The sequence below is a fragment of the Staurois parvus genome, unplaced genomic scaffold (genome assembly GCF_062004578.1).
Source record: "Staurois parvus isolate SC_StPar_1 unplaced genomic scaffold, SC_StPar_1.0 ptg000221l, whole genome shotgun sequence".
NCBI lineage: Eukaryota > Metazoa > Chordata > Amphibia > Anura > Ranidae > Staurois > Staurois parvus.
The window spans coordinates 1,175,001-1,199,738 of NW_028318017.1; the positions used below are offsets into that span (position 1 = coordinate 1,175,001).

At 49.1% G+C, this 24,738-nt stretch overlaps 1 protein-coding gene across 1 annotated transcript in view; it reads right to left on the reverse strand.

Annotated features, from left to right (window-relative positions):
• The window catches only part of LOC149460729 (uncharacterized), a 106,581-nt gene that overhangs the window by 54,488 nt on the left and 27,355 nt on the right, over positions 1–24,738 (reverse strand). Inside the window, 2 exon segments of the mRNA XM_089679224.1 lie at positions 21,539–21,705; positions 22,894–23,147. Of these exon segments, the coding sequence (XP_089535350.1) occupies positions 21,539–21,705; positions 22,894–23,147 (421 nt within the window).

Consider the following 24,738-nt stretch of genomic DNA (forward strand, 5'->3'; position numbering starts at 1 on the left):
AGGAATGGATTTAGTGTTCATGACCCACCTGTGCTGATCTCTGTAGGAGTGTCCTCCTCTATAAATGTCCCCGTTATTCCATCCTCCTCCATAGACTGCTGATCATCCCTCACATACGCCTCTTCTTCTTCTGCTTTCACCTCAAATTCTATATCGATTGGATCTCCACTCTAAATCAAGAAAATGAGAGAAAATATCATCTGTAAAATGTAAGGTCACATAAAAGAACTCCACACATTGTCTCTATGAATCCATGTTCTAGATGCTCCATCCAACCAACCTTGCAACAGTGAGGGATGGTGTGACCTTCCTGTGTGGAATCCCGGGAATACAGAGGACGGGGATATCTCTCTGGTGGGTTCCTGGTATTAGGTGGCTCCATCATATCCTTGTGTCCTTCTGAAAACTCCTCCATCACTCCATACTCCTCATCCTCCTCTTTATACTCTTCTTTAACATCAATATTATCATCCCCGAGGATTCCACTCTGAAAGATATAATAAAACATTCATTGTAACAAACATGCTGTGTATAAATCACAACTACCAATAATTGTCATCATCTACCTGATGATGGTGAGGGATGGTGTGACCTTCCTGTGTGGAATCCCGGGAATACAGAGGACGGGGACGTCTCTCTGGTGGGTTTCCATGACTGGATCCATCTACCTGATGGTGGTGAGGGATGGTGTGACCTTCCTGTGTGGAATCCCGGGAATACAGAGGACGGGGACGTCTCTCTGGTGGGTTCCCATGACTGGATCCATCTGTAGGAAACACACACACTGACTGAATCCATTGTTTCTATGTGTTTATCAGATGATGGGGGATCTAGGTGGATCCTCCGTACTGCTCTCTCCTTTACAATAAAGTCTCCTCTTACCCGGTGATGTGAGGGGCGGCTGATTGTCCATCATGACGTCCTTGTAGAGATCCTTGTGTCCTTCTAAATACTCCCACTCCTCCATGGAGAAATAGACAGTGACACCCTGACACCTTATAGGAACCTGACACACACAATGATACAGTCACCATCCAGACACATCCCTTGTCTGTTACTGGAGAATGTCCCAGAATTCCCGGCACCGCTCACCTCTCCTGTCAGCAGCTCAGTGATCTCTCTGGTGACTTCTAGAATCTTCTTCTTTCTCTCTTCTATCAGGGAGGGAGGTGGAGGCAATGTGATGTCATATGATCTCCAGACTTCACAGGAGGAAAACTCTACATCTGAACACAAATAGTCACATCAAATGATATTCCCAGAATCCTCCTCACCTCTCCATTCAGGTCTCCATTTTATTAAAGCCCCACTTCAGGCTGAGGTATAATTCCCCCCACAGGACCCCCACACTACGCAGGGTATAGGCTTGTTGCAGCATTCTGATGTCATTACATACAACGCAGGACCAACAGTCCCACTTTACATGTGAGGATACCAAGGGACCCCACATCCTAAGAGGATCAGAAAAAAGCCAGATGGAGGGACATTGGGGGGAGGAGCTGTGAGGTCAGTGTGATGTCATAGGATTCTCTGACTCTGGACGGAGGGACATTGGGGGAGGAGCTGTGAGGTCAGTGTGATGTCATAGGATTCTCTGACTCTGGATGGAGGGACATTGAGAGGAGGAGCTGTGAGGTCAGTGTGATGTCATAGGATTCTCTGACTCTGGATGGAGGGACATTGAGGGGAGGAGCTGTGAGGTCAGTGTGATGTCATAGGACATATAGACTCTGGATGGAGGGACATTTGGATGGGGAGATTTGAGGGGTCCTCTATATGAGGCTCCCATACAAACCAAATCCTTGTTCCTGGGTGCGTCCTACCTCTCCTAAACTGAAGAGTGAACTTTGACCTTTACCATCCAGAAATCTGTCCGGAATCTGTGGAAGTAAGCTGTCATGTGATCAGGTGACGTGCGGAGGAACGGAGTGTAAATAGCAGACAATTGTCTCCAGAGCCCCTAATGGTGGGGATGGATTTGGCGGCGTGCTGGTGCCAAGTTTCCTCCCCCCAGGGTCACTGCAGGTGTGGAGAAAAGCTGTGTAAGAGGATATGGAGGAGAGATGAGGAGGAGATCCAGGAATCAGGAGAAAGGTCAGGGCAAGCAACAGACGAGCGCATCCAAGAGACCAAGCTACACAGAAAATCAATCCAAGGAAACAACAGGCAGGACGAGGAATAGCAAGAAGGAGCTGAGAGACAAATGAGAATATTGCTCAGCCAATGGGAGATGATCTCAGCATGACTTCCATCATGAAGGAGATGAGGGGGAGGGGAGGAAGTCACTGAAGGTGACCATAGATCCATGGAAATTCAGCTGGTTCAGCAGGGATCGCTCACATTTCCATCCATGTGTGGCCACTGTCGGATAAAAGAAACTCCCCCAGCGGCTGCAGCCAATAGCTTCAGTGCTGATCTGTGTATTCTGAGAGCGGAGGAGTCCTCCCATTGTCAGAATACAAGAGTGCAGCGGGGAGGATTCCCCCATCCACCTCCAATGTGTGGATGGGGGAATCGCTTCGGTTTTTATGGTCATCCCGCTGGCTGAACGATAAAACTGAACCATGTAGGCCAGCTTTGGGAGCAAATATATTATCATCAACTCCTCCCCCTGAAGGGGTTCATCTACGTATTACCTCCTCTGCTGCCAGATCCAGATTCTCCTCTCTGCTTCCTCCTGATTCACCTGGTGGGGTTGGTTTGCTTCTATTCCCACTGAGCACCTTTCAAGTCCTCCCTAACCCTCCCTCTATCCTTCTCTTCTTTCCAGACTCACTGCATCTGGCTGTTTTCTCCCATTTCTCTGAGGATTGCAGTGATCTATCGGCCTCCTGGACCCGTGTCCCACTTTCTTGATGATTTCTCCGCCTGGCTACCCTACTTTCTCTCCTCTGAACTACCCGCTATCATTCTCGGAGATTTTATTAATGTCAACAACCCGGCTACATCCCAACTCTTCAACCTAACCTCATCTTTTGCATTAGCACAATGTATACCGTCCTCCACTCACTCTGATGGGAATACATTAGACCTTGTTTTCTCCCATCTTTGCACTTTCTACAACCTCACAAACACCCCCTTTCCTCTCTCTGATCACAATCTCATCACCTTCACAGTGTCCTCATCTTCAAACACCTATCCCTCCAAGCAGCCAACAATTACCAGCAGAAACCTTCACAACTTGAACCCGGCTCCTTTCCACTCTGCAACTGACCAACTCTATGACAGAATCTCTCCCCTGTCCTGCCCTGACCTGGCCACTGCTGTCTATAACAGTTCACTTTCATCCACATTAGACTCACTTGCTCCTCTAACAACACGAAGCATCAGGCCCCGACCATTACATCCGCGGCAGACTGACCACACCAGACATCTTATACGACATAGTCTTGCGCTGGAGCGATTGCGGCGTAAAACCAAATCCCAGCAAGCATTCACCCGATATAAATCTGCTTTCTTCACATACAATTCCTCCCTCCATGCTGCCAAACAAGACGACTTTGTCACTCTCATTAATAGCGGGTCATCCAGTCCTCCTCGTCTCTTCTCTACTTTTAACTTTCTACTTTCTCCACCTCCACCCAGCACCTCACTCACTCACTGCTCACGAGATTGCAAATAATTTCAAAAACAAGATTGATGCAATTTGTAGGGGCATCACCACTGCACAGACATTCATCCCACTTAGCATACCTTATACTAAACCTCCCTCAACACTTTCCTCTTTTGACCTTCCTACTACTGAAGAGGTCACTAAGGTTTTCTCAGAAGCCCGTCTCACTACCTACCCCCTGGATCCTGTCCCCTCACAACTACTACGGTCACCCTCTTCTTCCACCCTTTGCTCCCTCACTCACATCTTCAATCTTTCCCTCTCTACTGGTGCCTTCCCCTCCCCTCCCCTCCCCTCTAAAGCACATCACTCCCATACTTAAAAAGCCCTCCCTAGACCCCACCAACCTGAACAACTTAAGACCCATCTCCCTGCTGCCATTTACCTCTAAACTCCTAGAACGCTTAGTCTACAATCGCCTGAGCTCCCACCTCACCGACAACAACCTTCTTCACCCTTTACAGTCTGGCTTTCACTCACTCCACTCCACTGAAACTGCCCTACTAAAACTCACTAATGATCTTCTAACTGCTAAAACCAATGGCCACTACTCCGTACTCATCCCAGCCAATGGTCACTACTCCGTACTAATCCCAGCCAATGGTCACTACTCCGTACTAATCCCAGCCAATGGTCACTACTCCGTACTCATCCCAACCAATGGCCACTACTCCGTACTCATCCCAACCAATGGCCACTACTCCGTACTCATCCCAACCAATGGCCACTACTCCGTACTCATCCCAACCAATGGCCACTACTCCGTACTCATCCCAACCAATGGCCACTACTCCGTACTAATCCCAACCAATGGCCACTACTCCGTACTCATCCCAACCAATGGCCACTACTCCGTACTCATCCCAACCAATGGCCACTACTCCGTACTCATCCCAACCAATGGCCACTACTCCGTACTCATCCCAACCAATGGCCACTACTCCGTACTCATCCCAACCAATGGCCACTACTCCGTACTCATCCCAACCAATGGCCACTACTACGTACTCATCCCAACCAATGGCCACTACTCCGTACTCATCCCAACCAATGGCCACTACTCCGTACTCATCCCAACCAATGGCCACTACTCCGTACTCATCCCAACCAATGGCCACTACTCCGTACTCATCCCAACCAATGGCCACTACTCCGTACTCATCCCAACCAATGGCCACCACTCCGTACTCATCCCAACCAATGGCCACTACTCCGTACTCTTACTACTTGACCTCTCTGTTGCTTTTGATACTGTTGACCATCCCCTCCTCCTCAAAAAACTCCACTCTCTTGGCCTCAGAGACTCTGCTCTCTCCTGGTTCTCCTCCTACCTATCGCAGCGCTCCTTCAGTGTTACCTATAATGCTGCCTCCTCCTTTTCACTCCTTTCTGTTGGGGTCCCTTAAGGTTCTGTCCTTGGACCCCTTCTCTTCTCCATCTACACCTCCTCCCTTGGTCACTTGATAAATTCCAATGGCTTTAAGTACCATCTCTATGCTGATGACACACAAATCTATCTTTCTCCTCCTCACCTTACCCCTTCAGTCTCCTCTCCCATCACTAACCTACTAAGTGACATATCGGCATGGATGTCACTCCACTTCCTCAAACTCAGTCTTTCCAAAACTGAGCTCTTAGTATTCCCCCCAGCCCGTGCCCCCTCCCCTGACTTCTCCATCAAGATCAATAACACAATCATCAGTCCCTCCCCCCATGCCAGGATACTAGGTGTAATCCTAGACTGCCATCTGTCCTTTCAGTCCCAAATCCAATCGCTGTCCAAATCTTGTAGACTTCACCTCCGCAACATCTCCAAGATACGCCCGTTCCTAACCTCAGAAACCACTAAGCAACTTATTCAGTCCCTTGTTATATCTCGCCTTGACTATTCTAACTCCCTCCTCATTGGCTGACCTCATCACAGGCCTTCCTCTCTTCAGTCTATCTTGAATGCTGCTGCCCGACTCATCCATCTTACTAACCGTGCTGTATCTGCTATCCCTCTCTGCCAATCCCTCCACTGGCCTCCATTCAGTGTCCTCCACCCCTCTCTGCCAATCCCTCTCTGCCAATCCCTCCACTGGCCGCCATTCAGTGTCCTCCACCCCTCTCTGCCAATCCCTCCACTGGCCTCCATTCAGTGTCCTCCACCCCTCTTTGCCAATCCCTCCACTGGCTTCCCGTTGCCCAACGGATAAAATTCAAAACACTAACAATAACGTATAAAGCCATTTCTAACTCTGCCCCAAATCACATCACCGATCTTGTCTTTAAATATCACCCAAACGATACTCTTTGCTCCTCGCAAGACCTCCTGCTCTCTAGCTCCCTTGTCTCCTCCTCCCATGCTCATTTCCAGGACTTCTCCCATCCTCTGGAACTCTCTACCCCAATTTATTAGACTATTGCCTACCCTGCTCACTTTTAGGTGATCTCTAAAAACCTCTCTCTTCAGGGAAGCCTGTCCTGCCCTCAGCTAATACTGGAATCTTCTATTCCTCCTACCAGTCCATCCCCCACAGTTACTACCTTTTGTACTACTAGCCCCTCCCTCCCAGATTGTAAGCTCCAAGGATCAGGGCCCTCCTATCCCTCTTGTATTGATCTGTATTGTTGCTGTATTGTCTCCCGTTATATTGTAAAGCGCTGAGGAAACTGTTGGCGCCATAAATCCTGTATAATAATAATATTTTTTCTCTCATCCCGCTGGCTGAACGATAAAACTGAACCATGTAGGCCAGCTTTGGGAGCAAATATATTATCATCAACTCCTCCCCCTGAAGGGGTTAATCTGGATTCCCACACTATATATGTGTGTATCATCATCTGCTGGAGATAAAAGACGTCACAGTGACTATGGAGGAAGAGGACGGACATGACTATGGAGGAAGAGGACGGACGTGACTATGGAGGAAGAGGACGGACGTGACTATGGAGGAAGAGAACGGACATGACTATGGAGGAAGAGAACGGACATGACTATGGAGGAAGAGGACGGACATGACTATGGAGGAAGAGGACGGACATGACTATGGAGGAAGAGAACGGACATGACTATGGAGGAAGAGAACGGACATGACTATGGAGGAAGAGGACGGACATGACTATGGAGGAAGAGGACGGACATGAAAGGGGGGTTACTGGGTGTAAATAGGAAATAACATCTTATTACCTCCTCTTCCTTCTCTAACACCCCCTTCCCTCTCTCCGACCACCACCTCCTCACGTTCTCCATCTCCCCTTCCCCTAACTCCCCCCCCCAGAGCGCCAAACCATCACCAGCCGCAACCTCCGCAACCTGAACCCGGCCCCCCTCCACTCAGCTGCCGACCGCCTACACGACAGCATCCTTCCACTGTCTTGTCCTGACCTAGCCACTAACACGTACAACGACTCACTATCAGCTACCCTAGACTCTCTGGCACCCCTAACCACACGCTACATCAAACCCAGACCACTCCGACCATGGCAGAACGACCACACTAAATGCCTCAAACGTCGCAGTCGCACGCTAGAAAGACTATGGCGCAAAACCAGGTCCCCCCGTTCATTCTCCCTCTACAAATCTGCCTTCCTCACTTACACCTCCTCCCTCCACGCCGCCAAGCAGGCTTACTTCGTAAACCTGATCAACACCCTCTCCTCCTGCCCTCGCCGACTCTTCTCCACCTTCAACTCCCTGCTCTCTCCCCCCCCTCCTCCACTCAGTACCTCACTCACCGCCCACAAAATTGCCACTCATTTCCACAACAAGATTGATGCAATCCGTCAGGACATAGTCAACTCGCAATCTACCTCCCCACCTAGCCTCCCCCCCCTATCTCCCCCTCATCTCTTCCCTCCTCTGACCTCGCAACCGCACTGCCCCCCTCCACACCCAAGACCCCGCTTACCGTAACCCCACCAGCTCTGCACTCCTTCAGCCCCGCTACCACTGAGGAAGTCACCAGGGTCTTCTCAGAAGCCCACCTCACTACCTGCTCCCTGGACCCTATCCCCTCTCGACTCCTCCAGTCACCCCCCTCTTCCCTCATCTGCTCCCTCACCCACATCTTCAATCTCTCCCTCTCTACCGGCGTATTCCCCTCCCCCCTAAAGCATGCGCACATCACCCCCATACTCAAAAAGCCCTCCCTGGACCCCTCTGACCCAAACAACCTCAGACCCATCTCCCTGCTGCCACTCACTTCCAAACTCCTGGAGCGCTTAGTCTACAACCGCCTAAGTGCCCACCTAACTGACAACAACCTCCTTGATCCACTACAGTCCGGCTTCCGTCCCCTACACTCCACCGAAACCGCCCTCCTCAAAATCACCAACGACCTACTAACCGCCAAAGCCAAAGGCGACTACTCTGTCCTCCTCCTCCTGGACCTCTCCGCGGCCTTCGACACAGTTGACCACCCCCTCCTCCTTAATAAACTACTCTCCCTTGGCATCAGAGACACCGCTCTCTCCTGGTTCTCCTCTTACCTATCCCGACGCTCCTTCAGCGTTTCCTACAATGGCGCCAACTCCCCTTCCCTCCCCCTCTCTGTTGGGGTCCCCCAGGGCTCTGTCCTTGGACCCCTTCTCTTCTCCATCTACACCTCCTCCCTTGGCAAACTCATACACTCCCACGGCTTCAACTACCACCTCTACGCTGATGACACTCAAATTTACCTCTCCACCCCCCACCTCACCTCCACTTTCTCCGCCCGCATCACTCACCTCCTAAACGACATCTCTGACTGGATGTCGCTCCATTTCCTCAAGCTTAACCTCTCCAAAACCGAGCTTCTCGTCTTCCCTCCTGCCCGCGCCCCCCCCCCATCCTATCCATCACTACTAACATCACCACCATCAATCCCGCCCCGCAAGCCAAAGTCCTTGGAGTCATTCTGGACTCTAACCTCTCCTTCCAACCTCATGTCAAATCACTTACAAACACATGCAGACTCCACCTCCGCAATATCGCCAAAATACGCACCTTCCTCACCCCAGACACCACTAAACTACTTGTACACTCCCTGATTATCTCACGCCTTGACTACTGCAACTCCCTCCTCACCGGCCTACCCCAGTGCAGGCTCTCCCCGCTTCAGACCATCCTCAACTCAGCGGCTAGACTCATCCACCTCACCACCCGCTCCACCTCTGCCACCCCCCTCTGCCTATCCCTCCACTGGCTCCCTATCGCCCAACGCATCAAATTCAAACTACTCACTCTGACCTACAAAGCCATTCACAACACTGCCCCTAACTACCTCACCGACCTGATTCCCAAGTACCACCCTACCCGTACCCTTCGCTCTTCACAGGACCTCCTTCTATCTTGCTCCCTGGTCTCCTCCTCACACGCACGTCTGCAAGACTTCTCCAGGTCCTCCCCCATCCTCTGGAACTCACTACCCCAATCCATCAGACTGTCACCTTCCCTCCTCACCTTCAGGCGCTCCCTGAAAACCCACCTCTTCAGGGAAGCCTACCCCACCCTCACCTAACTGCTGCTCTCCTTCATTCCTCCTACCACTCCATCCCCCACAGCCACTTCCTCCTGTACCACTACCCCCTCCCTCCTAGATTGTAAGCTCGAAAGAGTAGGGCCCTATAACCCCTCGTGTGCTGTTTGTAGTTGCTGTAATGTTTCATGTATTGTCCCCCCTCTATTGTACAGCGCTGAGCAAACCCTTTAGTGCTATATAAACTCAATGTAATGTAATATCTTCTGCTACTTCCACCGATGTCTCTTTTTCTTTGTGCCACATGGAACTTTGGCTTTATTCCAGGTCACTTCCTGTCTGTACCTGACATCACTTCCTGTCTGTACCTGACTTCACTTCCTATCTGTCTTCCATAGGGACTTCCTGACTGGGTAGAAGTGAGATCACCACTTTGTGGAGCTCAGAGGAACTGCAGCCCTGAGAAGCATCTGGTAGTGTAGATTTCATTTGTTGCCACACGTTTTTGAAAATTGAAGAAAAAAAACAAAAACATTTTTTCTTTTCTTTTTTTATATTTCAAAACCCTGTGAGAAAAAATGGATCTGCAAAATACTCACCATGCCTCTTTTTAAATTCCTTGGGGTGTCTACTTTCCAGAAAGGGGTCATTTGGGGGGTTTGATGCTATCCTGGCATGTCAGGGCCTCCGAAACTGTGATAGGTAGTGAGGAAGTGTAATGAGGAAGTTACCCACCTTCAGGCTTTCAAAGTGGTCATTGGATTTCAGGCTCCTGTATGTGGCTAGGCTTCCAAAAAGTCTCACACATGTGGTACCCCCATACGTGGGAGAAGTAGCAGAATGCATTTTGGGGTGTAATTCCACATATACCCATGGCTTGTGTGAGCAATAAATCATTTAAATGACAACTTTGTGTAAAAAAACGTTTTTGTCATTTTTCAGAAACTTGTGGAAATAAAAAAAATCTTCCATGGACGCAATATGCCTCTCAGCAGATACTGTAGCTTAGGGTGTCTACTTTCCGAAAAGGGGTCATTTGGGATGTTTGTACTCCTCTGGTATTTTAGCACCTCAAGAAATGTGATGAGCAGTGAGAAAGTAAAAGCTGTAAATTCCATTATCTATACCATAGTTTGTAGATGATATAACTTTCACACAAAGCAATCAATATACACTTTTTGGGATTTTTTTTAACCAAAAACATGGAGCAGAATACATTTTGGCCTAAATTTATGATGACATTTTAGTTTTTTTAGATATTGTTTATGACAGAAATGAGAAAATGTTTAAAAAAACAAAAAAAATTTTCAAATTTTTTTTTGTTTATAGCACCAAAAATAAAAAGCGCACAGGTGATTAAATATCACCAAAAGAAAGCTCTATTTGTGTGAAAAAAGAACATACATTTCATTTATGTACCGTATTGCATGACCACGCAATTGGCAGTTAAACTAGTGCAGCGCTGCATAGCAAAAAATGGCGTAAATTGCAGTATCTATACCATAGTTTGTAGACGCTATAACTATCACACAAAGCAATCAATATACACTTATTGGGATTTTTTTTACCAAAAACATGGAGCAGAATATATTTTGGCCTAAGTTTATAACTAATTTTGAGTTTACTATATATAAAAAGGATGTAAATTTAGTTTGGGTGCAGCATTGCATGACTGCGCAGTTGAATTAGTGCAGCGCCGAGTAGCAAAAAGAGGCGTGGTCATTAAGGGGGGTAAATCCTCTGGAGGGCAAGGAGTTAATGATATACAAACATATTTTGCTGTCTTCTATTGATCAAACACAAGATGGCACTGATGAATCGTTTTGATTCCTCTTTGATATTGGTATTCTATTGAGCCAATCATTTGAGATGTGTGTCATCTTGTCTTGATTTCTTATAAGGTGTTGCCAATATAATGAACCAATGAGAACAGAGGCGGCTCTTTAAGAGCTTGCGTAATCCACTGCTGATCACACCCTTGGATGAAGTTGTGTGACAAAATGCGTTATGGTGTGATCCAGCAGTGACCTCATCACCCACGCCTTATCACGTGTCCAGACCACATGACCGCAACTGTATGGGAACAAGAAGATCGCCGCAGCACATGAATCTGCACATGCGCAGGATCCCGACAAGGCATACAGGCGGGCACTAGGACCCAGGCGCGCCTGTCACCAATGATGACGCTAGGTAGGCATTAGGACCCAGGTGCGCCCATCGGCGCTGGGCAGGCTATTTAAAGAGCACCTTGATGATGCTTCAGTGCTGACTGGTCTTCAGCTCCCCCCTGTGTCCTTGTTTCCTGTGCGATTTCCTTTGGTTCTGACCTGGCTTGTTCCTGATCCGACTCTGAATACTCTCCTGCCCTACCGGTTCCTGACTCCGGCTCTGTTCCTGACTTTGGCATTTCCTCCTGATCCTGTACCGCGCTGCCCGACTGTTATGGCCCTGGCTATCCTACGACTCCGTTCCAGTCCTGTGTCCTGGCTACATACCTGGCTCTGCTGTGCATCTGGCAATCCACTGTACCTGCCTGGTCTATCTCCACAGTACCCAAATCAGAGGATATCCTGCTTGTCAAGGTCATCATCTGCAAGAGCCACAAGCAAAACCCTGGTGCTCTTGTCCCCCTGGTCCTTACACGCCCTCTGTTCCAACCTCAGCGGGCTCAGGGCTAGTGACACAAGTGAGGCCGACCTTGTCAATTCAGTCTCCCATCAGGTACGTGACCGCAACCTTGTCATCTGTTGAAGGCTGGTGAGACACCACTGAGTGTGTAGGAAGCGGTGTGCTAAGCGCTGCAGGCTGAAAGATTTTAATATACAAGGCTTTGATGTACTGACATAATGTGAGTGCGGTTATTATGGGGGTATTCTGTTGGAATACATTTTCTGATACGATATTACACTATGGAGAGTGTTTTTTACTTTGTTCACATGTGACCTATGGAGCTCATTGGGGTCGTCTGCTGATTACAAATGATATGCTGCGGAGTTTATCATACCTGCTGAGTATATAAAGATATGCTGGTTGTTCCCCAGTCTCTGGTGAGTTTGCACTTTGATGGGGTGCTGAGCGCTGGATCATGTACTGGTGAAGGAAGTTTATAGGATCCCAGAACTTCATTGATTGAAGATCAGATATGCTCTATATGGACTTTATTTAGGATCCAATATTTTTTGTTTTTTCACACATTATTTTATTTGGTGGTTTGATTACTATTATTATTTGTATTAATTTCAATTGTTTTGTGGTGAACGCTATTATTGTGGTTATATATTTTCACAAATTTGATAAATTTTGGGCTATTTTATAATAGCAGCTCCTATTCAATCAACTATTTCCCAGGACTACATTCTTAAGGCGCGATGATGTAGACTTTGGAATATATTGATCTGCTATTGATCTAATTCACTAGGGTTTACATGTATTATTTAAATTAGAACCACTTGCAGAATTGAGTGATAATGATTCGTGGGGGAAAGGCTCCTGACTGGTGAGATCCTCCAAACATAATGATGACATCCATGAACTGGAGCGAGCTCGTTGGGGTGATAAAGCCAATCTGGAAACACTGTGTAGACGTTCTCCAAGAACTCAGCACACTCCAGGTGTGGAGAAAGTCTCCAGGTGGGTTTAGCCTGTCATTTATCATAGGTAGAAATGTCCACACAGGGACTTCCACAGGGACCCCCGAGACTACGTATAGAACTTGCACAGTGTCCCCAGGTCTCCAGGTGGGTTTAGCCTGTCATTTATCATAGGTAGAAATGTCCACACATGGACTTCCACAGGGACCCCCGAGACTACGTATAGAACTTGCACAGTGTCCCCAGGTCTCCAGGTGGGTTTAGCCTGTCATTTATCATAGGTAGAAATGTCCACACATGGACTTCCACAGGGACCCCCGAGACTACATATAGAACTTGGAGGTACCTGTAACATGGAACAGGATTTGGCGTTGCTGGAAGACTGGTCAGAGCAGTGGAAATTGCAGTTCAATGTTTCTGAATCGTGAGCTGGGGATGGGTAGCGGGTACAAAGCTCCCGAGGATGGGCACACTTTCAGGGACAGATACCAGTCCAGTGATGTAGTGTCACACAGTGCAGTGTTTATTGGTGCTATTTACAGGTGCTGTACAATGTTCCACAAAGTAATGGCAAAAACCTCAAAACCAAAATCCTAGCCGTGTCCCGGCACTAACTACACAAACACGATTCCTGACTATCAGGGTACTGGGGCAGTGGACATTTTTTGTTCTGTTGAATTGTTGGGGAGGAGACACACTGGACACCTTGGCTGCCATTGTGCTATACGCTGGGTGCCCGGTGCTCTCCTGTACCTTTAAAGAGGGTTGGGCTCCCTCAGGTCCACATGCCCTTGGTCTATCCATTAAATACAAGTGCCTCTACTATGGGGGCTCACAAAATTACAGTTAGGACTACAGAATATTGGGGTGCCGTGACGAGGCTCTGTAGCTTATGCATGTGTTTGCAAATGTGTGCTAACTAAACCCCTGTTTTTAAACCATACTGTTAGACAGGTATGAGAGCTCTGACTGCATGTTTCTGGTGAGTATAATTACACCCAGGGAGAGGCATAAAACCTGAGCTGGACCAAGGATCAGAGATTCCTAAAAGTGTATGAGGAAGAGCCTGGGAGATGTGTGAACCCGAAACAGGAATTGTCCCAGCTCCCTCTGAGGCATTCTGCTACATATCCCCCCTTGTTTCAACCCCAGGGTTGGAACAGCTGTGGCCCAACAGGAGTGAACCTGGGACCAGGCATCTACATTTCCCATATTAGCCCCTGGTCTGTGTTCTACCATGAAGGAATAATCTTGAGGAGCCAAAAAACCACCAGTTCACCCGTCTATTTGTCTCCTTCTTTTGGGCCATCCATTGAGGGGATCCTGGTCAGCTATCAGGTCAAACTCACCCTAACAAATAGTATCTTAGAGCATCCAAGGCCCACTTTATGGCTAAACATTTTCAGTTACTGGATATTTCTTTCCATGTTCATTAAATTTGTTTTCTGCTCAGGTACACTACAGGGTGGTCTTCCCCATTGTGTACCTGTGACAACACCACCCCAATACCAACATCAGATGCATTTGTTTGAACCACATAAATCCTTGGAAAAATTGGGGGTGTAGAGTACTGGGTGTGCACAAGGGGGCCCTCTTCAGGACTTGGGAAGACTCTTCTGCCACTGGGTATCATCTTAACAATACCAAGTCTTTCCCTTTTGTAAAGTCAGCCAGTGGAGCTGCTAGAATTACTAAATTTTGGATAGACCTTCTATAGTACCCCGCAATACCAAGGAAGGTTCTGACCTGCTTCTTGTTTGCAGGACATGGCCATTCTTGGATGGCTTCTATTTTGTTCAACTGAGGTTTTATGACTCCTTGTCCAATAGTGTAGCCCAAATATACGGCATTTGCCATAAAACCTTCCTTGAAGAGAGAATCCAAGACTGCCTAGACGAGGGGCAAGTGAGATTCCTATTCAGTGCTATGTATCACTATGTCATCCAGATAGACTGCTGCATACTGTTGATGAGGTCCTAGGGTCCTGTCCATACCCCTCTGAAATCTTTCAGGGGCATTTTGTAACCCAAAAGGCGTTTCTTTATATTATACGAACCCTGAGGGGGTCACAAATGCAATCTTTTCACTGGCACTTTCAGTCAGGAGGATTTGCCAGTATGCTTTTGTCAAGTCCATAGTGGTCAGGAAAGGGGCCTTCCCAAGCCTGTCCCTGAGCTCATCTACCTGAGGATAGGGTACGTGTTAAATATGTCACTGAATTAAGCTTTCTGAAGTCATTACAAAACCTCAAAGCACCGTCTGGTTTTGGGACTAAAATGATAGGACTAGACCAGTCACTATTAGACTCCTCAATGATCTCTAGCTCCAGCATCCTCTTGACTTTGTCACTGATGTCCTTTCTCCTAGCTTCAGGAATCGGTATGGTTTTAGTTTGTCACGGACTCCAGGTTCAGTTATAATATCATCCTAAACCACTGAAGTCATACCAGGTAACTCTGAAAATGTTTCTCTGTTCCTTTTCAGGAACTCTCTAGCTCCGTGCTTTTTGGAATGAGACAGTCTGTCTGGAATTGTGACGTCAGGGACTAGAGGGACTCAGTACTCCCAGGAGTTACAGGGGCAGACCCCACAGTCAGTGCCACCCTATCCTTCCAGTGGCTTAACAGGTTTACATGGTATATCTGTTCAGGATTTCTTTTATCTGGTTGATATACTTTGTAATTCACCTCAACCAACTCTTTTAACCACTTCAAAGGACCCTTTTACTTAGCCAGGAACTGGCTTTTGACAGTGGGAACCAACACCAGGACCCGGTCACCAGATGAGAAAACCCCATTGTGAAGAACCGTCCCTTTGTGATAACATTTTGCCCTTTCCATTCCAGGTTTATCCCCTTGTTAAGTGGCCTTCTCATTCTACATTTTTTTAAAAACTGTATATATTTTGCAGCTGTTATGTAGACAGGCATTCTACAGTTTGCTTGGGTAATGGGGACTTGTAGCCTCTCACTTATCCAGATTTCATACTGTGCTGATTACTGCTGTGTGGGACTGTAGAGTTTTGGGTGTGGGTGGGGAACCAGGAGCCAGACTGTCTGGTGGGGGTGGAGGGGGCAGGGCTCTGCCAGCATGTACTGTATAAGTTGAGTTGTGTTCAACAAAGCATTCATTCATTCACCTTACACAAAGTTCTGACTCGTGGTTTGGGATATTGTGGAAGGATTGTCTTTGAGCTTTAATACCCACCTTGACAGAGCACTGGAAGACTTGCCAGGAAAGGGGACCATTGGCCGAGACTGCGCCATGGATGCTGCATCGCTCCACAAGAGGAAGCCCGGGTGGAATGGTTCCGCCACAATTGGTTGGCAGCGGTGGGATCTTTCCTCATTGTGGAGAAAGTCCAAACCACCAAATGGGACCCCAACCTTTTCACAGAGACGTCCCTGCTTGGCCAGATGGATGTATGGGACTTCAGGAAGCCAGCTCCCCAAAGCCTGCTTGTCGCTCAGGGAGGTATCGCTGGCTCCAAGACCAGAGAGGAACTGTTGGCCAAGATTATGGCCCTGGGCAAAGCAGATGCGCACCCCACTTCACCTGATGTGTACTCCGCTATGCTTGAAGCGAACACTGCTCTGCCAGGAGCAAACTCTGCTTCACAGGAGGAGTTGGAGGAACAGAGCAGCTCATCAGCCCCTGAAACTCCACACCCGCTTAGCACCGTACAGAGACCCCTATACCATTCAGATTTACAAGAGGTGGAGTGGCGTTTGGCTCTGTTCGGCAGTGCTCCCACCCCCGAACAGATTTCCAAGGCCCTAAATGGAAGGTTGGTGGAAGCTGTAAAACTGCATCTTTGAAGACTGACAAGGTTTGCTCACCCTGATAGTTAGGAATCGTGTTTGTGTAGTTGGTGCCGGGACAAGGCTAGGATTTTGGTTTTGAGGTTTTTGCCGTTACTTTGTGGAACATTGTACAGCACCTGTAAATAGCACCAATAAACACTGCACTGTGTGACACTACATCACTGGACTGGTATCTGTCCCTGAAAGTGTGCCCATCCCAGGGAGCTTTGTACCCGCTACCCATCCCCAGCTCATGATTCAGAAACATTGAACTGCAATTTCCACTGATCTGACCAGTCTTCCAGCAACACCAAATCCTGTTCCATGTTACAGGTACCTCCAAGTTCTATATGTAGTCTCGGGGGTCCCTGTGGAAGTCCATGTGTGGACATTTCTACCTATGATAAATGACAGGCTAAACCCACCTGGAGACTTTCTCCACACCTGGAGTGTGCTGAGTTCTTGGAGAACGTCTACACAGTGTTTCCAGATTGGCTTTATCACCCCAACAAGCTCACTCCAGTTCATGGATGTCATCATTATGTTTGGAGGATCTCACCAGTCAGGAGCCTTTCCTGTCATCCTACATGTTCCCTTCTGAGGATTGTTCTATCCTTCCAAACAAATGTATGAAATCATGGATGAGTCCTCCTTCTATGTGATCTAGAAGATCTTCAATCACAATGTCTTTATGGATGAAGTGGATGGCCCAGTTTATATATTATTTATTGCTTTACAGCTTTATTCCCTCCAGCATTCATTCTTTATTTATAGAACCATTCAAGGAAGTGTTCTTACTTTGAGAGATCTCCACCACCATTCCTATGTGACCATCACATCCTTGTCATTTATGTCTAACATCTTCATTATAAGTGGATTGATAGATATCTTTATGCTTTAGGATATATTTTTGCCTTTTCTTTACCCAAAGGATCTTTTTTTGAGGTGTATCTGTTATATTTGTGTTTACCTTGTATTCTGTCTTTTAAAATTTTCTATAAATATTAAAATGTTTTTATTAAACTGTTGGTTGCATTTTTTTTTATTTATTTTTGATCTTCCACAATAGCCCTGTAAGGTATATTATATACAGGAATAGATATTCTGAGATGTTTCTCGGGGCTGCAGTTCCTCTGAAATCCACAAGGTGGTGATCTCACTTATACCCAAACAGAAGGTCTCTATGAAATACCAATAGGAAGTGATGCCAGGTACAGACAGGAAGTGATGTCAGGTACAGACAGGAAGCAGATCGGAGACGTTGGTGGAAGTGGCAGCAGAGGAGGTAATAAGATGTTATGTTCTATTTACACCCAGTAAGGTGGGAGTCCAGGGTGACACCCAGGACTTTGGCGTGTGGGGTGGGAGAGATGATGGCGTTGTTAGTAGTGATGGAGAGGATGGGGGGGCACAGGGTGGGGGGAAGACCAGGAGCTCAGTTTTGGATAGGTTAAGTTTGAGGAAGTGGAGCGACATCCAGTCTGATATGTCGTTTAGGAGGTGGGCGATATAGGCAGAGAGTGAGGGGGTGAGGTGGGGGGTGGAGAGGTAAATTTGGGTGTCGTCAGCATAGAGGTGGTAATTGAAGCCGTGGGAGTGAATAAGTTTGCCAAGGGAGGAGGTGTAGATGGAGAAGAGGAGGGCCCAAGGACAGAGCCTTGGGGGACCCCGACAGAGAGGGGGAGGTGGCAGTGTTGTAGGTGACGCTGAAGGAGCGTTGGGAAAGGTAGGAGGAGAACCAGGAGAGAGCAGCGTCCTTGATGCCAGGGGAGTGCAGTTTGGCAAGGAGGAGAGGGTGGTCAACAGTGTCGAAGGGCACGGAGAGGTCGAGGAGCAGGAGGATAGAATAGTGGCCATTGGCTTTGGCGGTTAGCAGGTCATTGGTGATTTTAAGTAGGGGTAAGTTAGGGGTGCCAGGGAGTCAAGGGCAGCTGACAGTGAGTCATTGTATGCAGTATTGGCCAGGTCAGGGCATGACAAAGGGAGGATGCTGTCATACAGACGGTCAGCTGCTGGGTGGAGATGGGTCGGGTTCAGATTTGCGGAGGTTGCGGGTGATGGTTAGCTGCTTAGGGGGGGAGTTGAGGGAGGGGGAGATGGAGAATGTGAGGAGGTGGTGGTCAGAGAGAGGGAAGGGGGTGTTAGTGAAGTTGTGGGGGGTGCAGAGGTGGGAGAAAACGAGGTCCAGGGTGTTTCCGTTGGAGTGGGTGGAGGACTGAGTGTGCTGTGTGAGCACGAAGGAGGAGGTTAGAAGGAGGAGTTGGGAAGTAGCCGGGCTGTTGGCGTTGATTTGGATATTGAAGTCGCCTAGGATGATGGTCGGTAGCTCGGAGGAGAGGAAGAAGGGAAGCCAGGCGGCAAAGTCGTCAAGGAAGGGGGATGCAGAACCAGGAGGCCGATAGATTACCACAATCCGTAGGGGGGTGGGAGAGAAGAGCCGGATGCAGTGGGCCTTGGAGGAGGAGAAGGATAGGTAGGGGGGGTTAGGGAGGACATGGAAGGTGCTCAGCGGTGGCAGGAGCATACCGACCCCTCCGCCTCTGCGTCCGCTCGGTCTGGTTGAATGGGTCCAGACGAGGCCTCCATAGGAGAGGGCAGAAGGGGAGGTGGAGTCAGTGACTTGGATCCAGGTTTCGGTGACTGCAAGGTGGTTGAGGGAGTGGGAGACAGAGGTAGTGGATGGCAGTGAGATTGTTGCTAACCGAACGGGCGTTCAGGAGTGCAACCGAGAGGGGAGGGGTGGATGTGGGGAGGAGGGGGACAGATATGAGCCTGGAGAGGTCCCTGGTCTGGGGCTGGATGCCGGTTGATGCAGGGTGCTAGGCGGCCCGAAGCAGCCCCCAGGCAGGGCTGCTGGGTGCAGGCAGCTGGGTGTCGGTAGCAGGGTGTCCCGAGGTGGCAGCCGGATGCTGGTGGCCTGAGAGCCGGTGGGGAGGGCTCCAGGAAGAAGGGCAGGTCGGCGGGCTGGGTGGTGGAGCAGCAGTCCACCGTGGGATCGAGCCAGTTCCTGGTGGTCAGCGGTGGTCAGCGGTGGTCAGCGAGGACCCAGGGCTGATGGGGAGGGCCCTGGGGAGGCAGGCAAGTCGGCGGGAGCCGGGGGACGGAGCGGCGGCGGTCCGGGCGGATGTCCGGCAATCTGGGTCGGCCACGGCAAAAATCGAGGCCGCGGCTTCGGGTGTGCGGTAGGCCGCGATTCCCGGAGCTCCGGGAAAAGGTCCGGTGGCCTTTCTTGGTGGCCAGGCAGGGACCGGAGTGTCATAGTGTGGGAACCCAGATTAACCCCTTCAGGGGCAGAACATTCCCCCACTTCCGGGGCCGGAACATTCTCCTCATTGTGGACATAAATTCTAGTAATATGGTCCTCTAAACAAACAGCACTGACAATAAATAGACAAGACAATGACCATCCTGACCATACATGGCCTACAAAGGGCAATGATTACACTACACAGGCAGCCAATGGGCAATCATTACACTATGCAGCCAACACAATGATGGAATGCCGGGGTCAGGAGTATGGAGCATAGAGCCCCTTACATTGCTGGTCAGGAGGAAGAAAACATTCCCCAGCCTGCCATGAAGAATATGTTCCATCATTGGTGTCAGAGGGAGGAAAATACTGAGGGGACTGAGGAAAGTAGGCGAGCTGAGGGGCTGTCAGGGTTAATAGATAGCTGATGGACTTTAGGGACCCATTTGAGAGTATTGAGGCTCAATAGTTCTGAGGGGTTTAGCTGAATGACTCTGGGCCCTTGACAAGGTTGGTGGGCAGCAGGACTTTCAGGGAAGAAAAGGCTGTAGGGTACAGGGGGACGCTAAGGTAGAGAGGGGGTTCTATGATGATCCTCTACCTGCACTTCTCAGAACTCCTTACAGAACTGCCAGGAAATGAAGGTGACCTTTAACTGCTTACAATCTCACTGGTCAAATGATATGTTCCAGGAAACCAAGTGGAAAGCATGGTAGTCCTTCAGTCTCTGGTGGGCACTCGTTTTTAGAGGAAATCTCTTTGTGCAACATCTCCTAACAGGTAGTCAGGGGTCAGTGCTATACATCTGGGAAGACACTCCAATATCTCCCATGACACAGGCTCTGGCAGTGCCCGGTGCTGGAATTCAGAGCCCCAGGAACCCACCACCACTCTGTACAATGTCCTGGATATTACAGTATACCTGGCAACCAAGAGAACAAACCCCTCCCCCTTGCCATCCTTCTCCTACCCACACTGAGCTGCCATTGGAGGGAAGAGGACTGACTCCTCCCAACAGCTCTCTACTTCACCAGCTGTCAGGGAACGAGAAGATCGCCACGACGCATGAATCTGCACATGCGTAGGATTCCGACAAGACATAGAGGCAGGCGGGCACTAGGACCCAGGCGCGCCTGTGACCAATGACAGTGCTGGCAGGCACTAGGACCCAGGCACGTCTGTCAGTGCCGGGCGGGCTATTGCAATGCTCACATTGCCGGTCTTATTCCTGTGTTCCTGTTCCTAGTACCTGAGATTGCCTTTGTTGCCGAACCTGCCTGACCCGGATTATCGTGATTCTCTCCTGCCCTGATCCCTGGCTTGTCTGACCATTCTTCTGCTTTCTACTGTTTACCTGACCTCCTGTTGCTGAACCTGGCCTGTGACCCGTTTATCCTTTTGCCTGCTGATATGTACTGTCTGCCTTTGCTGTTACCGACCTGGCCTGTCTGACTACGTTATACGCTACCTCTTCACAACTGGCTCTCACTTGTTACCTACCACTGGCAAATCCACCTCTACCACAGCTGGTTGAACTCAGGGGTCGCGATCTGGTCTCAGGCTGCTTCAAGTCCATCCCCACCACAGGGGCTCTGGTGAAACAGGAGACTGGGGCTTAGATTCCGCTCCCTGAGGGATTCCAGCATGTGGGTCGCTAGAGATTACCGCCAGTCGGTCCTTAACAGAACCATACGGCCATGACTGAGCCGGGAAGAGGTCCCTCACCCTGGGATGAGATATGCCAACACGTGGCGGCACTCACCCAAGCTGTCAAAACACTCCAAGAAAGCTACACCCACCTGGAGGGACGTATTCAGACCCTAACTACACCAGCAACCACACCATCAGCTCCAGTTGATCCTCCTCCGGCCAGGGGCCAAGCAGAACCTTCCGCTGGAGCAGTGTTCGCCATGCCTCTGCCAGAACCTCGAGTTCCAACGCCCGAGCGGTTCAGTGGGGACCAAGAAAAGTTCAGGGCCTTCCAGAAATCCTGTCTGTTGTACTTTGACCTACAGCCACGGACTTTTTCGTCAGAATCTGTAAAGGTGGGATTCATTATATCCTTACTGCAGGGGGAACCCCAAGGCTGGGCCCACCGCCTGCTGGAGAGTCGCCATTCGCATCTGGACTCAGTTTCCTCATTTTTTAGAGCAATGGCAGAATTATACGATGACCCGCAACAAGCTGCTTCAGCTGAAGCAGTGCTACATACCTTGCAGCAGGGTCGCCGGGCAGCAGAGGACTATGCCTCAGAATTCAGGCGCTGGAGCGGGGACACCCAGTGGAATGATGCAGCTTTGCGTCACCAATTCCGCCTAGGTTTATCTGAACCTCTAAAAGATGAGCTAGCTAGAGTAGGGGTACCTGACTCCTTGGAAGGATTGATAATTAATTGGCAATTCAGGTTGACTGCAGGCTTCGGGAACGGAGGTTTGAAAGATCCAGTCAAGGGTTAAAACCCACATGGATGCTACCACGGGTTCTGACCATTCCAAACTCCCCTACCAGTACTCGGAATCCGGAACCATCAGAGGGAGCCGAACCAATGCAACTTGGGTTGATGCGGCCTTCCCTAACATCTGAAGAGCGCCAGAGACGCCGGGTAAACAACCTTTGACTATACTGTGGAGCAGCAGGCCATGTGGTATGTTCCTGCCCAGAGAAGTTAAGTAAGTGCTCTTCTACTTTTTCTATGACTCCTGCTTGTGTAGATAAACCCTCTCACTTAGCCATACCAATCTCATTTCAACTCCCCGGAAGAACCGTACAGGTGACGGCCATTATTGACTCAGGGGCCTGTAGTTGTTTTGTTGACCTCAATTTTGCAGCGCAACAGCAGATTCCCTTACTGACCAAAGAGCATGGCTTGAACATCCTCTTGGCTGATGGGACTCAAGTTAAGTCTGGGTTGGTAGATCAGGAGACCCCTCCTATATGCACTATAATGGCTGGTCATCATCAAGAACTCCTCCGCTTGGACGCCATTGCGTCCCCACTATTCCCAGTTATTTTGGGGCTTCCTTGGCTACGTGCACACGACCCCCAAATTAACTGGAGGACTGGGTCAATTCAGTTTAATTCACCCTATTGCCAGGAACGTTGCTACCCCAGGTCACCACCAGACACCCAGACTTTGCTTTGTAAAAACACAGACACTGAGCTAGCACAAACGGTTCCATATGCCATACCACCAATACCTTGACGTTTTTAGTCCACGGGGAGCAGACATCCTTCCCCCGCACAGGGCGTATGACTGTCCAATTGACCTTCTCCCAGGATCTGAAATTCCCTTCGGCCGAATCTTCCCCTTGTCTGAACGGGAGTTGGGGGCCTTAAAGGAATATATTGATGAAAGCCTTCGAAAGGGATTTATCCGTCCGTCCACGTCACCGGCAGGGGCCGGAATCTTCTTCGTGGAGAAAAAGGACAAATCCCTGAGGCCCTGTATTGACTATAGGGATCTGAATAAGATGACAGTTAAAAACCGTTATCCTCTGCCCTTAGTCCCCGAGTTATTTCAGAGGTTGAAATCAGCCTCTATTTTCACTAAGCTGGATCTCAGGGGTGCATATAACTTGGTCCGTATACGCGAAGGGGATGAGTGGAAGACCGCTTTTCGCACTCGGTTCGGGCACTTTGAATATTTAGTCATGCCGTTCGGGCTATGTAAAGCACCGGCCACATTTCAACACTTTGTGAATGACATATTCAAAGATTTCCTGGACATCTTTGTGATAGTTTATTTAGATGATATCCTGATTTTTTCATCATCTCTGGAGGCACATCGAGGTCACGTCAGGAGCGTGTTGGAACGATTTCGCCAGCATGGGCTCTATGCCAAAGCGGAAAAGTGTAGTTTTGAGCAGCGCAGCATCCCATTTCTGGGGTTAATTATTTCCACCACTGGAATTGCTATGGACCCTCAAAAAATCTCAGCCATCCTGAAATGGCCGGTACCCACAGATAAGAAAGGGGTTCAGCGATTTACCGGCTTTGCCAATTTTTATAGGAAGTTCATTAAGAATTTCTCAGGTCTGGTATCTCCTATCACCCAACTCACAAAGATGGGAGTACGCTTTCAGTGGACACCAGAGGCACAGGCCGCCTTTGAATCCCTAAAGAAGCTGTTCACGACAGCTCCCATCTTAAGTCACCCTGATGCGTCCCTATCTTATATATTGGAAGTAGATGCGTCAGAAAACGCAGTGGGGGCCATCCTGTCACAAATAAAGGGTGTAAAAGAACTGATGCATCTGGTGGCCTTTTTCTCCAGGAAGCTTACCGCGTCAGAGAAGAATTATGACATCGGAGATCGGGAATTGTTGGCCATTAAAACAGCACTAGAAGAATGGAGATACCTATTGGAGGGAGCCTTGCATCCCATTCTGGTCTACACAGACCATAAAAATTTGGAATATCTGAGGACAGCTAAACGCCTCAGATCGCGTCAAGCCAGGTGGGCGTTATTCTTTTCGAGGTTCAGCTTCCACATTACGTATCGACCAGGGTCCAAGAATACAAAACCTGACGCGCTCTCGCGTATGTATGAGGACCCCAAGGAAATGCCCAAACCAGATACCATCCTGCCAGCAGGTAATTTCCTATTGCTACAATCAGAGCTCCTGTCTAAATTACAGGTTGCGTCCCTGGAGCCCCCCAACTTACCTGGAGTTCCAATACAGAGTAGGGAGGGTCTCTTATGGAAAGGGAAACAGATCATGGTACCGGAAGGAGCTCAGACCTTGGTCCTGGGCTATTGCCACGACCATCCATTGGCGGGCCATTTCGGAGTACACAAGACCCTAGAGTTGGTGCAACGCACATTTTGGTGGCCAAATATGGCCAAAGATTGCGAGGCCTATGTAAGAACCTGTGCAGTCTGCAACAGGAATAAGCCCTCCAGGAACAAGGCTTGGGGCCTGTTACGTCCTTTACTGGTGCCAGACAGACCATGGAGCATGATCTCCATGGACTTCATAGTAGAACTACCACCGTCGCAGAATCATACTGCAATTTTCGTGGTGGTGGTGGATCGCCTTTCA